Source organism: Mchenga conophoros, linkage group LG14 (genome assembly GCF_057382185.1).
Source record: "Mchenga conophoros isolate Kocher_MC1m ecotype Shallow Benthic linkage group LG14, M_conophoros_male_GT1.1, whole genome shotgun sequence".
Classification (NCBI taxonomy): Eukaryota; Metazoa; Chordata; class Actinopteri; order Cichliformes; family Cichlidae; genus Mchenga; species Mchenga conophoros.
In genome coordinates this window covers 26,199,849-26,216,379 of record NC_140539.1, presented here as the reverse complement: position 1 = coordinate 26,216,379, position 16,531 = coordinate 26,199,849, and the positions used below count along the sequence as shown (strand labels likewise).

General features: G+C 38.6%; 2 protein-coding genes across 2 annotated transcripts; both read right to left on the bottom strand.

The window, feature by feature from the left end:
- Nucleotides 1–262: 262 nt before the first annotated feature.
- On the bottom strand, nt 263–3,135 carry LOC146559871 (extracellular calcium-sensing receptor-like). The gene is made up of 5 exons (XM_085244887.1): nt 2,884–3,135; nt 1,948–2,772; nt 1,623–1,844; nt 1,378–1,501; nt 263–1,167 (listed from the first exon to the last, which is right to left on the bottom strand). The coding sequence occupies exons 1-5, from the start codon at nt 3,133–3,135 to the stop codon at nt 263–265; spliced, it is 2,328 nt and encodes a 775-aa protein (XP_085101013.1).
- Nucleotides 3,136–8,246: 5,111 nt separating this feature from the next.
- LOC146559870 (extracellular calcium-sensing receptor-like) lies at nt 8,247–11,460 on the bottom strand. The gene is made up of 6 exons (XM_085244355.1): nt 11,372–11,460; nt 10,942–11,227; nt 10,199–10,771; nt 9,737–9,859; nt 9,382–9,505; nt 8,247–9,145 (listed from the first exon to the last, which is right to left on the bottom strand). The coding sequence occupies exons 1-6, from the start codon at nt 11,458–11,460 to the stop codon at nt 8,247–8,249; spliced, it is 2,094 nt and encodes a 697-aa protein (XP_085100481.1).
- Between the last annotated feature and the right edge of the window lie 5,071 nt (nt 11,461–16,531).

Sequence of the window (16,531 nt, the reverse complement as noted above, 5' to 3'; positions counted from 1 at the left end):
ATAACTACTCACTCACATCCATTTCTTTCAGCAGCATAAAACATATCTTGCAGTGTACTGTAATGTTAATTATAAATCCTTTATCAGACAAAAATTACATTTAAATATGCATATACCCAGACTCTGTTATTTAATGTGTCACAGAATTGTAAGTGACTCGTAATGTCTACTAATGTAATATAAATGTAATAATAATAACAATAATGTAAACACAAAAATGGCAACATAATATAAATTGTTACTGTTTTTTTTTTTTTTACTTTTAGCTTGTAGTTTTGCCCATGACATGTTTCTTGGTATTTTTTTCTGGCTTAAGTAATATTATGTAACACTTGGGTGCAAAAATACAAATTAATAAGCCAAAAGCTGAAGACAAAATTGCAAATATTTCTACAGCTACAGTGAACTTTCCAGGAGAGCTGATGTATGCTGGGATGAATGTAATCCACACAGCACAGAATATCAGCAGGCTGAATGTGATCAATTTGGCTTCATTGAAATTATCAGGAAGTTTTCTTGCCATAAATGCAAGGATCAAACAAATGATTGCAAGGATCCCAATATTTCCCATCACTGCATAAAAAGCAAACTCAGATCCTGTTTTACATTCCAGAACAATCATCCTATTGCTGTATGTGAACAACGTATGTGGGTAAGGTGGGCTTAAAGTCAGCCATAACACACATATTACCACTTGAATCAAAGTGCAGGAGCAAATGATGACTCTTTGTTGTGCATGACCAAACTTTCCAGCAATTTTGTTGCCAGGAAATGTGGCTTTGAAGGCTGTGACAACAACAATGGTTTTTCCCAAGACACAGGAAATGCAAAGGGCAAATGTCACACCAAAAGCGGTGTGGCGCAGCATGCATGTCCAGACTGTTGGTTGACCAAGAAAAGTGAGAGGACAGAGAAAACACAGAAAAAGAGAAAACAATAAGAAAGAGCTCAGCTCAAAGTTGCTGGCTTTTATCACAGGAGTTTCTCTGTAGTTGATAAAAACCACCATTGTGGCAAGGGAGAGAGAGGCCCCTAACAGGGATACAAGTGTTAGAGCTATTCCCATGGGCTCATGATATTTCAGAAACTCAATAGTTCTAGGAATGCAATCATCTTTTCTCTCATTGGACCAGTATTCCTTTGGACAAGGTGTGCAGTCTGCTGCACCTGTTGAGGATAAACAGAAAGGGTCAGTGGTGTATCTAGATGTACATTTGGGATAATAATAAATTACAAAATCTACTTAAAAAAAGCATATGATGCAAGTAAGACATTAATATTTTAAATATTAGCTATATTTAGACACTAAACATGTCATGTTATAATGTACACGTTCAACGTTTACAGGATATACACTCTTGATATGTTTCTGTCTACCTGTTGAGTTGGCTACAGTTCCATCAGCACAGGGTACACAGTCAAAACAACATATAGGTTTTCCCTGAATTTGAGCTTTTCTGGTTCCAACTGGGCAAACATTCGAACACACCGATGTGGGCATCTGTGACAAAAGAAATATTTAAGTATTTTAGAGGCAAATGATTATGTGTTAACAAGAGAATACTAAAGGATAAGATACTAAAAGTGTACTGCATGTAAAAATAGAGAGACATCATGATTACTGTTTTCCCTGTCCTCCACACTATCTTTTCCTCCTCGATGCTGAGCTTGTAATCACCATTTGCAGCAAATGTCAAATGACCAAGTGTCACATGTTGCACTTTTCCATTTATCAACTGCCAGTTAATGGCATCATAAGAAGCAGGAGGATTGCCATCCTCATCAAAAAACACCTCATCACCAAACTGATTTGTGAAATTCACCTTTTGTAACTTTTTACTGACCTAGAAAGGAAAGGATTATGTATTAGGTATGTATAAACGTTCAATTATTGGTTTTGTTCAGACTATTTGAACAATTTAAACTTTCAGTTAAACAATTTCTCACCTCCTTGGGCTGAATTTCTGACAGGTTTAAACATCGCTTTACTGTTTGTGCTCCAACTGGTTGGCAGAATATCAGCTGATGCAGAGCATGTGCAGTAGCATAAACTGCTTTATAGACATTATAAGTCACTCTGAGCTCTGTGACATTGAAGAAATCATGCTCGGAATTCATTAATGTTTCATTGCCTGTACATCTTTTGGTTGTGTCCTCAGTAGCTGCATGTACCCCTGGCAAAACAGGTGTGCAGCCCACGATAATCTCCCAGAAATCCTTCACGAAAGGTGCATTGGGATCTGTATAAGGACTAATACTTGTAAGAAAGTGTTTAAGTTTAGGAATAGCCATCTTCTGCATTACAAATCCCAGAGTTCCACCAAAGGATCTATGTATTTCAGGTGTGGATGGTCGAGGTGCTGTTATCCAAGCCACACAAGAAATCCACTGAATTCCTGTAATGTTCTGGTTCACAATCTCTTGCATCAAAGGATAAAAGTCACCTTCAGAAGAATAAGCTAAAATTACTTTGACAGATGACTGTTTTATTATTTCCACCACTTCTAGAAATGTATCTCTTGTGTACGTGCGTAGAACTGATGCAACAAAAGCAACACAAACCCCAAACTTTTCAACCTCCTCCTTAAAGGCAAGAATTCCATTACGTCCATAATCATTGTCTGACTGTATGGCTCCAATCCACTGCCATCCAAAATGTTTGACCAGTGCAGCCAAAGCTTTTGCAAGGTAGTAGTCGCTGGGGATTGTTCTAAAAAATGTAGGATATTTAGTTCTGTCACTCAGACAAGCACACGTTGAGGAGTAGCTGATCTATAAAAGAGAAAAAAAACACTGAAACAGTGTGCATGCAACAATACATCATACAATGCCAAAACATCAAATATCACTTAGCATCATAAAACATACAACTTTATCTCTTACTATTGGCATATGAAATGGTCCAAGAATTCCAGCCACAGCTATTGACTGAGATGACCCAGAATCTGCTATGAGGGCAGATATAGCTGGAGGGCAATGAGAAGTCGCACTTGCCTCCTCTGCTCCACTAGCCAGCGTTAGAGCAGCACGTAAAGTATTTGTAGAAGATGCACAAGAGTTAAGGATCCTATAGCCAAGAGATATGTTTGGAAGCAGAGCAGGATCGTTGTTGATTTCTTCAATGGCAAATATCATTGCCTGTGTCCATCGATAAATTCGCAGGTCAAATCTAAGGACATTTTAGTGATTGATACAAGTCATAAAGTAACCCAGCCATTGCTTCCCATGTATGTAAAGTACAATGTCAAGAATGAAAACACAAATAAACATACATGCATGACATATGAAAAAGTTTGTGTTAAATCATACCCTTCACACTGCACTTTAGGCGGCTCCTTATCAAATGTAGAGGTGCTGAGTATCTGTTTGATCAAAATTGGGAAGATTCCTCCGATCATTATGTCACCTTCCTTAAACAAACTTGGCATATCAAACCTGCCAAAAAGTTCACAGCCAGATACTGTGTTCGTGCTGAGAACACACAGAAATAGGAGGATACCTCTTTGCATGTTTGCACTGCATTGCCATATAGGCATGACAGCACAGTTCTTATAACAACAGTATTACATGTAGTCAATGTGCTATAATTTCCCTAAGGCCTCAGTGATCTTAGATTGGCAAACTTGGAATCAGGAAATTAATGCTCTACACGTATTGTTAAATGTCAGTAAACTATCTTGTATCGAAAAGTGTCTAAAACTACTTTTGCAATGCACATTAATCATAAAGAAATTTGAAAGGGACTTTAGAAAACTCTTTAGCTAGGTAATGTATAAGTTATCCATAGTCTTTCAGTTTTTCAGTTTTTCACAGACAGGGTAAATACAATTATTGCCCCTATAAGTAGATTAATTTAGCTTTAAATGATGAATTATTCGTTTTGATTTTGCTTTTTAAAAGTTAAATTGCATTACATTTTTGTTTTTGTACACAAAACTATCTATCTATCTATCTATCTATCTATCTATCTATCTATCTATCTATCTATATGTATGTGTGTGTGTGTGTGTGTGTGTGTGCGTGTGTGTCTATACTGCATGAAAAAAAATCTGTCGTGATTCATTGGCAGCATTATTATTAAATTACAATTTTGTGTAATCTATACCTTTGTGCCCAGAGCGTTCTCACTCCCGAGGCGTAACATGTCGACGTTTTGTCACGTCCCGCGGCGTTCCTGAGGCGTTCCAAAACTCCATCCACTTCAGGCCCAAAGTCAAACGTACACTGCAGTATCACTGAGAGTTAAAAACTCTAAATTCTTTCATCTTTGATAAAATGATGAACGTTGCTGCTTTGCCAGGTGTAAGCGGACCGCGCTTTGTGTTCACGCCCTTTATGCGCTGATTCTAAAGCTGTTAGTTTGAATTCTCTCCAAACAATATTGACCGAACCAGCAGCAAAAGAAGATCCAAACTATGCTTCACATAAACATTGTCATGTATTCACTCTTAATTTTACTGTTTTGCTTCGACCACGATGCACAGCTCTCTCTCTCTCTCTCTCTCTCTCTCTCTCTCTCTCTCTCTCTCTCTCTCTCTCTGTACTTCAAGAACAGTTTCCCGTCTAAAAATCTCGTTTTCTTCATTATTCGCTTACTTGTTACGCACAAGACTACCGTTGTTTACAGCGCTGTTGGCCGACGTTTTTTTTTTTTTTTCGTTTTATATACTTCCATCCATCCATTTTCATCCGCTTTGTCCGGGGCCGGGTCGCAGGGGCAGCAGCCTAAGCAAAGCAAACGAGACCCTTATGGAAAGGACACCGAGGGAACAGTTTACCCTGCCCAGGATAGGGTTACCGGGGCCCCGCCCTGGAGCCAGGCCCGGGGAGGGTGCCCGAGGGCGAGCGTCTGGTGGCCGGGCCTTAGTCCATGGGGTCCGGCCGGGCACAGCCCGAAGAGGAGACATGGGCCCATCCTCCCGCAGGCCCACCACCCGCAGGAGGCGCCATAGGGGTCGGGTGCATTGTGTGCGTTTTATATACTTCCGAAAAGAAAACCTAATTTCTGCCGTTCAATACTGAACAAATTTAAACTTTTTAAAATTATGCAAAATGCAAAATGCTTAGCCCTGTCTCTAATAAAACCGCTGTAACTTCAGATTACAATCATGTGTTGATTAATGGTTTTCTTTCGTTTTTGATGTACTGCAGAATATTTTTATAAAATCCCAGGCCAGGAAAATCACCTTCATGTTGACACAAAGGCATCTGCTGTGATGCTCACACCTTTGATAAAGTCTTGCGTGTGTCAGCTTCCTTTTTATAGATACAAAAATATGTAAATGTACTGATCTGAATTATAATATTTCTGTCAAAATTTCCCAGATTCAAATTGAATAGAATCGAATTAAATTGAATCGTGGATCGAATCGATTCGGGACCTTGTGAATCGGAATTGAATCGATTCTCGAAATCAGTGACGATACCCAGCCCTATACTAAAGAGTCGAATGGGTTGTGGATGGGATCTTTAAATGGGGCAGATTATGTTACAGCTGAGGAGCTGAAAGAGTTAAATCCCATCAAACGTTTAAAACCACTTGAAAAATGGCAAAAACTCATGCAATTTCTTGAAAACAACACTTAAACTGAAACATGTTGTTTTACAGCTTATTAAAAGCTTAGGACCATACCTCCAAAAAAAACCACACCCACCCCCCCAAAACAGAAAGTTCCAAACAAGAACTCAGTAATGAATAACTCCACTGTTATTGTTTTCACTTAATAAAATGTGTTGCAGCATGCTTGATGCAAGCATTTTCATGAGGTGAGTGGGAACATTTCTCCAAGTGGTAAAGACGGCCGCACGGCGGGCATCTATTGTCTGGAACAGTTGTCCATTTTAGAGAACTTCCCTTGCCATCCATCCCCAAAGGGTCTCAAATGGATTTAGATTAGGGGAACACGCAGGATGGTCCTAAAGAGTGATGGTATTCTCCTGGATGAAGTCCCTTGTCCTGCGGGCATTGTGTACTGTAGCGTTGTCCTGTTGAAAAACCCTGTCGTTCCTACACAGACAAGGGCCCTCAGTCATGAGGGATGCTCTCTGCACCATCTGGACATAGACAGTGGCTTTTTGATGCCCCTGCACCTCCTGAAGCTCCATTGTTCCACTGAAGGAAAAATCACCCCAGACCATTATTGTACCGCGACCACTGTGCCGTGTCAAAAACATGTCAGGTGGGATCTGCTTGGCATGCCAGTAATATTGGGAATCATCACGACCATGAAGGTTACATTTTTTCTCATCAGAGAATAAAACTTTCTTCCACCCTTTAAGGTCCCATGTTTGATGCTCTCCTGCAAAGCTCAAATGGTCAGTTCTGTGGCGTTTAAGGACACTAGGCCTTTGAAGACATTTTTTGTTTTTGAAGCCCTTCAGTCTCAGATACCAGCTGATGTTTATGGGGCTCCAATCGGCACCCCTTTTGATCAGGACTGTATAATAACTAAGAATTCAATTGCACAATTTTTATGGATCAATTTACAACAATCCTACAAATTATTCATAGTTCACCATGTGGGCTACTTTATCATGATATCCAGATGACACATTACTAAAGTCACTTCATCCTTTCCAAAAATGGCCCACATTTACAATTTTACATGGACCAGTTGATGGTCACAGTAAATTTTTGAGCAAATAAATAACATAGAGAGAGTTTTTGAGGTTTTCTTTTACTTATATTTCAGTTTCTGCCTAAACCTATTTTGCTGTTCAGAAGCTCAAAGAGCATCCACTTGGGTTTATTTATTTAGGAAAAAAAAGAGGAAGGTGTGTAATTAGGGAAATTTTATTCAACCGCCAACTAGAAGTCGCACAATATTTGCAGCAGGGCTTTAATGAATATTTACTTATACAAAAGTAAATGTAATTTCATTTCATTTCAGGGAAAAACAACCTCTAAAAACAACAACAACAACAAAAAAAAAAAAACGCTTTAGCTCCATGGTGTTTAAATTACCACAGTTTTTCACTTTTCAAGGTCACAGACAGGGGATATACAATTATTGATAGTATAAGTGGAGTAATCTTGCTTTAAATTATGATTTATTCTTTTTCCATCTGATTTTTCAAAGTTACATTGCATTACATTTTTAATGTTGTACACAAAAGCCTATTTCTCTCCATCACAAGCTATCTATTTATCTATCTATTTATATACATCCATACATGTGTTTGTGGAGGGGGGTGTATGTCTATATTACATGAAAAACAGCACGATAAGATAAGATGAGACTTTATTGATCCGATGGCGGGGAAATTTGTGCGTTATGGTGGGGACTATGAAGAATGCATTGCAATGTCTGAGCTCTCAATCAATCTTTCTTCTCTTTAAAACTGGCCATGATCTAGATGTGTCTAAAATATCCCCAATGTATATATTTAACGAAAGGCCGTATATACAACATATATGTTACATATATTGCTACATTGATAGTGTTACTAAGTTACAGGACATTGAAATACTTATAGCTGTACTAGTGAAATATAGCTTATGTAAATCAAAACATAAATGGCAACATCACTGACCCTTTTTTCACCACTGACCCAGCTGTGGTTCCATTTTTTTTAGAGGTGCTTTTAAATGAAGTAACTTTGCTACTGTTTGTGCTAGAGACAAAATTGAAATGATTTCATTAAAAAAAGAAAACAAGCTTTTTAATAAAAAACATATGTGGTGTTTCGTGTTAGTACAAAGCATACACAAGGTATTGTTGTCCAAACACAGACAACAAAATTAGCTCTGCCTAGATTTTACCATGTGTGCTTTACATTAAAATGACTTGTTAACCACTTATGCTATCAAGTCATCCATCCACTCGCTTCCACTTATCCTTTTCAGGGTCGCGGGGGGTGCTGGAGCCTATCCCAGCTGTCATAGGGCGAGAGGCAAGGTACACCCTGGACAGGGTGTACCTTACATTTACTCCTGCATTCACACCTAGTGGCTATTTAGATTTTCCAATTAACCTATCCCCACAAAGTGCATGTCTTTGGACTGTGGGAGGAAGCCGGTGCACCTGGGGAGAACCCACGGGGAGAACATGCAACTCCACACAGAAACACCCTGTCCTGATGGTAGAATTGAAGGATCATCTTGCTGTGAGGCAACAATGATAAACACAATGCCACCGTGCTCTGAATTATTTTGTAATTTTACACCCAAAATTAGAAGACAACTCCAGGCGGCCTGTAGGATACTTGGTTTATAAAGGTTTAACATAGAACAATATCATGTTTCTTTACTTTATAATTTTTCCCATAACCCATTTCTTGGTATTTTTTTCTGGCTTAAGAAATATTATGTAACACTTGGGTGCAAAAATACAAATTAATAAGCCAAATGCTGAAGACAAAATTGCAAATATTTCCACAGCTACAGTGAACTTTCCAGGAGAGCTGATGTATGCTGGGATGAAGGTAATCCACACAGCACAGAATATCAGCAGGCTGAATGTGATCAATTTGGCTTCATTGAAATTATCAGGAAGTTTTCTTGCCATAAATGCCAGGATCAAACAAATGATTGCAAGGATCCCTATGTATCCCAACACTGCATAAAAAGCAAACTCAGAGCCTGTGTTACATTCCAGAACAATCATCCTATTGCTGTATGTGAACAACGTATGTGGGTAAGGTGGGCTTAAAGTCAGCCACAACACACATGTTATTAGTTGAATCAAAGTGCAGGAGCAAACAATGATTCTTTGTTGTGCGTGACCAAACTGTCCAGTAATTTTATTGCCAGGAAATGTGGCTTTGAAGGCTGTGACAACAACAATGGTTTTTCCCAAGACACAGGAAATGCAAAGGGCAAATGTCACACCAAAAGTGGTGTGGCGCAGCATGCATGTCCAGACTGTTGGCATACCAATGAAAGTGAGAGGACAGAGAAAACACAGAAAAAGAGAAAACAATAAGAAAGAGCTCAGCTCAAAGTTGCTGGCTTTTATCACAGGAGTTTCTCTGTAGTTAATAAAAACCACCATTGTCGCCAAGGAGAGAGAGGCCCCTAACAGGGATACAAGTGTTAGAGCTATTCCCATGGGCTCATGATATTTCAGGAACTCAATAGTTCTAGGAATGCAATCATCTTTTCTCTCATTGGACCAGTATTCCTTTGGACAAGGTGTGCAGTCTGCTGCACCTGTTGATGATAAACAGAAAGGGTGAATAATGAATTGAGAGACCGTGTTAGTCAAAGATTTAACTTCCTTGACAGAAAAAGCAGTGAAATTAATTAGAAATCAAGATGATGCCCTACCACATTAATATTTTAAATATTACTTATTTGTATACACTAAATATGTGATATTATACTGAGTATGCTCGATTTGATAAGACATATACACTTCATATATTGGTCTACTTGTCTACCTGTTGAGTTGGCTATAGTTCCATCAGCACAGGATACACAGTGAAAACAACAAATTGGTTTTCCATTAATCTGAGCTTTTCTGGTACCAGATGGGCAAATATTAGAACACAGTGATGTGGGGACCTGTGGCAAAAGAAATGTTTAAGTATTGTAGCAATGATAAATAAGTGTTGAAATGATCTTACTGCCACAATTCAAATAAAGTTGAGATACTAAAAGTGTACTGCATGGGAAAAAAAGAGACATCAGAATTACTGTTTTTCCTGTCCTCCACACGATCTTCTCCTCCTGGACATTGAGTTTGTAATTGCCGTTTGCAGCAGATGCAAAATGACCAAGTGTCACATGTTGCACTTTTCCATTTATCAACTGCCAGTTAATGATATCATAAGAAGCAGGAGGATCGCCATTCTCATCAAAAAACACCTCATCCCCAAACTGATTTGTGAAATTCACCCTTTGTAAGCTTTTACTGACCTAGAAAGGAAAGGATTATTTATCAGCTTTTTATGAGCTTCTTCTTCAGTCAGAAGAATTGTAATTTTCAATTGCACCATTTCTCACATCCTTGGGCTGAATTTCTGAAAGATTCAAACATCGCTTTATTGTTTGTGCTCCAACTGGTTGGCAAAATACCAGCTGATGCAGAGCATGTGCAATAGCATAAACTGCTTTATAGACATTATAGGTCACTCTGAGCTCTGTGACATTGAAGAAAACATGCTCGGAATTCATTAATGTTTCATTGCCTGTACATCTTTTGGTTGTGTCATCAGTACTTGTGCGTGCTCCTGGTAAAACGGGCATGCAACCCACGATAATCTCCCAGAAATCCTTCACGAAAGGTGCATGTGGATCTGTATAAGGACTAATACTTGTAAGAAAGTGTTTGAAATTTGGAATAGCCATCTTCTGCACAACAAATCCGAGGGCGCCACCAAAAGCTGTGTATATTTCAGGTGTGGATGGTCGAGATGCTGTTATCCAGGCCTCACTTGCGATCCACTGAATTCCTGTAATGTTCTGTTTCACAATTTCTTTCATCAAAGGATAAAAGTCACCTTCAGGTACAAAAGCCAAAATTACTTTGACAGTTGACTGTTTTATTATTTCCACAACTTTCAAAAATCTGTCTTTAGTGTATGTACGTAGAATTGTACCCACAAAAGCAATGCAAATCCCAAATTTTTCAACCTCCTCTTTAAAAGCAAGAATTCCATTACGTCCATAATCATTGTCTGACTGTATGGCTCCAATCCACTGCCATCCAAAATGTTTGACCAGTGCGGCCAAAGCTTTTGCCTGGAAATAGTCGCTGGGGATTGTTCTAAAAAATGTAGGATATTTAGTTCTGTCACTCAGACAAGCACACGTTGAGAAGTAGCTGATCTATAAAAGAGAAAAGAACACTGAAACAGTGTGCATGCAACAATACATCATACAATGCCAAAATATCACATATATCACATGGCATAAAACATACAGTTTTATCTCTTTTACTATTTGCACGCAGCATCATAAAACATATAATTGTATCTTATTGTCTAGTTATCTCTTACTATTGGCATATGAAATGGTCCAAGAATTCCAGCCACAGCTATTGACTGAGATGACCCAGATTCTGCTATGAGAGCAGATATAGCTGGAGGGCAATGAGAAGATACATCTACCTCCTCTACTCCACTAGCCAGTGTTAGTGCAGCACGTAAAGCATTTGTTGGAGATGCACAAGAGTTAAGGATCCTATAGCCAAGAGATATGTTTGGAAGCAGAGCAGGATCGTTGTTGATTTCTTCAATGGCAAATATCATTGCCTGTGTCCATCGAAAAACTCTCAGGTCAAACCTAAAGACATTTCAGTGATTGATACAAGTCATAAAGTAACCAAGCTTTTGCTTTACATGTATGTACACTACAATCTCAAGAATTAAAACACAAATAAACATACATGCATGACAAATGAACAAAAATGTTTGTGTTAAATCATACCCTTCACACTGCACTTTAGGCAGCTCCTTATCAAATGTAGAAGTGCTGAGTATTTCTTTGATCAAAATTGGGAAGATTCCTCCGATCATTATGTCACCTTCCTTAAAAAAACTTGGCACATCAAACCTGCCAAACGGTTCACAGCCAGTGTTCATGGTGAGGATACAGAGGAATAAGATGATACCTGTTTTCATGTTTGTGCTCTATTATCATATATGCATGAGAGCACAGTTCTTATAACGACAGTATTAGATATAGTCAGACATTCTCTCATTTCCCAAAGGGCACAGTGATTTCAGATTGGTAAGCTTGAAACAACAAGGAAAATAATTGCTCTACTCATTATATATTTTCAAATGTCAGTAATCTATTTTGTCTGTTGTCAGTAAAAATTCACATTTCTTCTATACAGACTTCCACATATAACCTGTAGATGACCAAGAGTTTGATGTCAAGAGTTTTGTGTTTAGGACTACAGTATACATTTGAGGTTGGTGAGAATAATATATGTTGTGTCTCCTCAAGAAAGTGACAGTCATTTCTTCCACAACAGTTTATTGTGGAAGCTATTGATGTGAAATGCCTGCAAAGCACAGCACTGGCTTTTCAGTAATTAAGATATTAATTGCTGCATAACACTGCATGCATGATTAAACTAATTATGCATATTCATTACTTTAAAAACAGGCCTGCTAAAATTATTATATAGTATCCTGAATTTTTTTAACAAGATGATCATGTTGATGACTGTAGCCACGCATGTCATTCCATTGCAAGAATGTCTGCATTTGTTTATATTCTTGACTGTGTGATACAACACTTTTCATTTCTACACTCTTGTTGTTTGTGTTGGGTGCTGAAAAAACTTTGAAAAAACTCATTTCTAATTTTAATTTTTACAGTACGACACATGGCTGTGTTGTGCGGCCTTACTTGTTCGTTAGATCTACCCTTCTTTAGAAAATTTTGACCACTTTTAGAGACATTTCTCATCACGATACATTAATAGGGATGGGAATTGATTAGAATTTAATGATTCTGATTACATTATTGATATAATTTGTCGGCTGGATTCCTTACCAATTCTCTTATTGATTCTCATTGGCTTTGCTTTGAGACTCAATTAAAAGGGTTTTTAATGACATCCTTCTGGCATGTGATTCTGGTAACCATGTTGTTCTTGTCTTGCTTGACCTAACTGCTGCCTTTGACACCGTAGACCACAATATTCTAATTTCTCGATTACATGATGTAGTGGGTATTGGTGGCACTGCACTTAATTGGTTTAGGTCTTATTTGTCAGATAGAACTTTCTCTGTCAGCCTTCTCGGTTACGAATCGTCTTCTGCTCCTCTGTCATGCGGCGTCCCACAGGGTTCAATTTTAGGACCACTGCTCTTTTCACTGTATCTACTGCCTCTGGGTTCTATCCTTAGAAGGCATGGGATCTCATTTCATTGTTATGCCAATGACTGCCAAATTTATTTGCCACTAAAACACAAGGATGGCATCTCCATAAAACCTCTCTTGACATGTCTAGATGACATTAAAGCTTGGTTGGCTTTAAACTTTTTAAATTTTAATGAAAAGAAAACAGACGTGTTGGTGTCTGGACCCAGTGGTCCCTGTGAGTCCTCCTCTGTTGTTTTAGGATCCCTGGAATTCTATTTTAAATCTGTTGTTACTGACCTTGGTTTTAAGTTGGACAGTGATTTTAAATTGGTGAAGTCCAGAGCAGTGGTGAAGTCCAGTTTTTATCATTTAAGGCGACTGGCAAGAGTAAAATCTTTTCTTTTGAGGCAGCACCTTGAAACACTGATCCATGCTTTTATTTCTTCCCGCCTGGACTACTGTAACTCACTTTATGTGGGGGTCAGTCAGTCATTGCTCTCACGTCTGCAGCTGGTTCAAAATGCAGCTGCACGACTCCTAACAGGAACTCGAAAAAGAGAGCATATAACCCACGTGCTAGCCTCTCTGCACTGGCTGCCTGTGTCTTTTAGAGTCAATTTTAAAATTCTTATGTTTGTTTTTAAATGCCTTCACAGTCTTGCCCCGCCTTACCTCTCTGAGCTTCTTCATCCCCACATACCCTGTCGGTCTCTCAGGTCAGCTGACCAGCTGCTCCTGGAGGTACCGAGATCCAGGAGGAAGCTCAGAGGGGACAGGGCCTTCTCTATTGTGGCTCCAAAATTATGGAATAATTTGCCCATGCATGTTAGAGAGGCCCCTTCACTGTCCACTTTTAAATCACGTCTTAAAACCCACTTTTATTCCTTGGCTTTTAACCTCAGTGAGAGTTAGTTTTCTCTTTTAATTGAAGTAGTTATTTAATTAATGATTTCACTCTTCTTTTATTTGTTTTTTATTTATATCTCATGTAATTTTATTTTACAGTTCCAATGTACAGCATTTTGTGTCAGCTGTGGTTGTTTTAAAGTGCTTTATAAATAAAGTTGATGATGATGATGATGATTGTTGTTAATAATAAATTAATTAAAGCAACAAAACAACCTGAAGAGCCGGTTGGGAGCCGAAAGAGCCGGCTCTTTTTAGTGAGCCGAGCTGAAAGAGCCGGTTCTCTAAAAAGAGCCGGAAATCCCATCACTACAGTGGATGCATATGTTTGAGTGTAACCCCCATTTGGAACATGCTTTGTCCTGTATAGTGTTTATAGAGAGTTTTGTATTATATACGTTGTAAGTTGGGGCCTTTAGTCTTTTTGCAGGTCCCATCAAGAAGATGGCTAATGAAGAAGAATCTAATATGATGGCATGGCCATGTCAGTGCTCTGTCATTCTCCTTTTCAGACTCTCATTCGTGCAACCCACCCCCTTCCCATCTCCACCTCAACTGAGTCATTCAGAGCTCCATCAAGTCTACATCTTTACCATCACCAGTGTTCAAACTCCAGAAGATCATGCCCTATATCCTATTGCTGCTAGGATTCTGTTCTGTTAAACCCCAAGATGTGTCAAAGCTGCAGATTCTAAATGAGTGCTTAGAATCCATCAAAGGTTGGATGGCTGACAACTTCCTCCAACTTAATGAAGAAAAGACTGAAGTCCTTGTATGTGGTCCTGACAGACATGTACCTATGATAATGAATGCTCTTGGTCCTCTTTCAACATTTGTGAAATCATCTATCGGGAACCTAGGGGTAATTTGTGACTCTGCTCTTACTTTGGATGTTCACTCAAATCTCTGGTTTGGTCTTGCTTCTATCATTTAAGAAACATTTCTAAATTAAGTCCTATTGTATGGACATTGTTATTGCATATTCATTCATTTCAGTTTGTACTAGTTTGGACTACTGTAACTCATTGTTCACTTGTCTAAGCAAGGGCTCCCTGGAGCGTCTGCAAAGTGTCCAAAATGCTGCAGAAAGGCTTCTGACCAAAACATCTAAGTACTCTCATGTGACACTGTTGCTACTACAGCTCCATTGGCTCCCCGTTGAATTCAGAGTGCATTTTAAGATTCTGGTTCTGAGCTTTAAAGCTCTTCATGGACAATCACCAGCCTACATTACTAAACTTTTACAGCCCTATGTCCCTAGGAGGTCCCTGAGATCATGTGATCAGTGCCTACTTGTTATTCAGCATACAAGGCTGAGAACCAAGGGAGATAGAGCTATTGCCACTGTAGCCCCCAGACTGTGGAACTCTCTTCGTCTGAGTTTAAGATCTGTGGACTCATTTAAAAACAACTAAAAACGCATCTTTTTAGAATTGCATTTTGTTAACTTTTGTCTATTTCTGTTTTATACTCTGTCATCCCGTTGTGGAGCACTTTGTGATCGTTTTATCTAGAAAGGTGCTTTAAAAATAACATTTTACTTTACTTACTTTAATTTACTTCTACCACGATGGGTCATCTGAGTCTAATCACCCAATTCAATTAATTTCAATAAACTTCAATTCAGTTCAATTTTATTTACTGTATTTTCCGCACTATAAGGCGCACTTAAAATCCTTTAATTTTTTTCAAAAATTGACAGTGCGCCTTATAATCCGGTGCGCCTTATGTATGAATTCTGGTTGTGCTTACTGATCTCGAACTGATTTTTTGTGGTACATGGCGCTCAAAAATATGTCAAAAAATGTTTTAGTACGACTTTGGTAAGCTACGAACCACACCGCTTGATGGATTGTCGGAGCATTACGTCTACCGTAGTCAAGAGCCTCGCGGAGTAATCTGGGTCCAAAACTCCATCCACTTCAGGCCCAAAGTCAAACGTACACTGCAGTATCACTGAGAGTTAAAAACTCTAAATTCTTTCATCTTTGATAAAATGATGAACGTTGCTGCTTTGCCAGGTGTAACAATTGAGTTTAACATCCAGGCATCAATGAAAACAGAATTTATTAAATTTCAGTTAGAAGTTAGCTCGCTAGCTTCAACCTAAACATGATATACTATGTTCTGACTGAGAGATTAGAAGGTACAGCTCTGCTATCACTTCCAACATAAATGAAGACAGAAAACTAAACAGCAATGACATTTGTAGGGTTACTGAAGTTGGACTAGCTGGTATATAATGATGTGCTATGTGATCGCTTGCGACACAGCTATGTTAGCATAACATAAACACAGTGAAGCTGGAGGATGAATGCTAGCTTTTTTTCCACTCGATAAAAGTTAATGTGAGTGTTCCAGATGGTGAGGGACAAATGCAATCGCATGGCAGGATGCTGTAAACGGACCAAACTTCAGTCACGAGAACAACTGTGATAATCCATCCACAATATGAGGTTAGTCATTAATATACTGCAAAAACATGGGAATACAGCAGCTGCGAGAGAATTCAAATCAATGGTACAGAAGTGGAGGAAGCAATAAGAATGAGTCAAGTAAAATTTGATTGAGCTGACTGTTTTGTTTTGCTTAATGCGCCTTATAATCCGTGCACGTTATGTATGAAAACAGACCCGTTCATCGACAGTGCACCTTATGGTCCGAAAAATACGTTTTACAGTACCAAATCATAACAACACCTCAAGGTAGACCCTACAATAATACATGTTCAGTTCTTCCAAATGATCTCTGCCTGTTAAAATAGTTAGATCTGCCTGTAATTGCACTGAACCTCAAACAAATTCTATGAATCTAATTGAATAAAGCTTTTTCCTATTCTTTCTGTCATTCTGAATTTAGCTG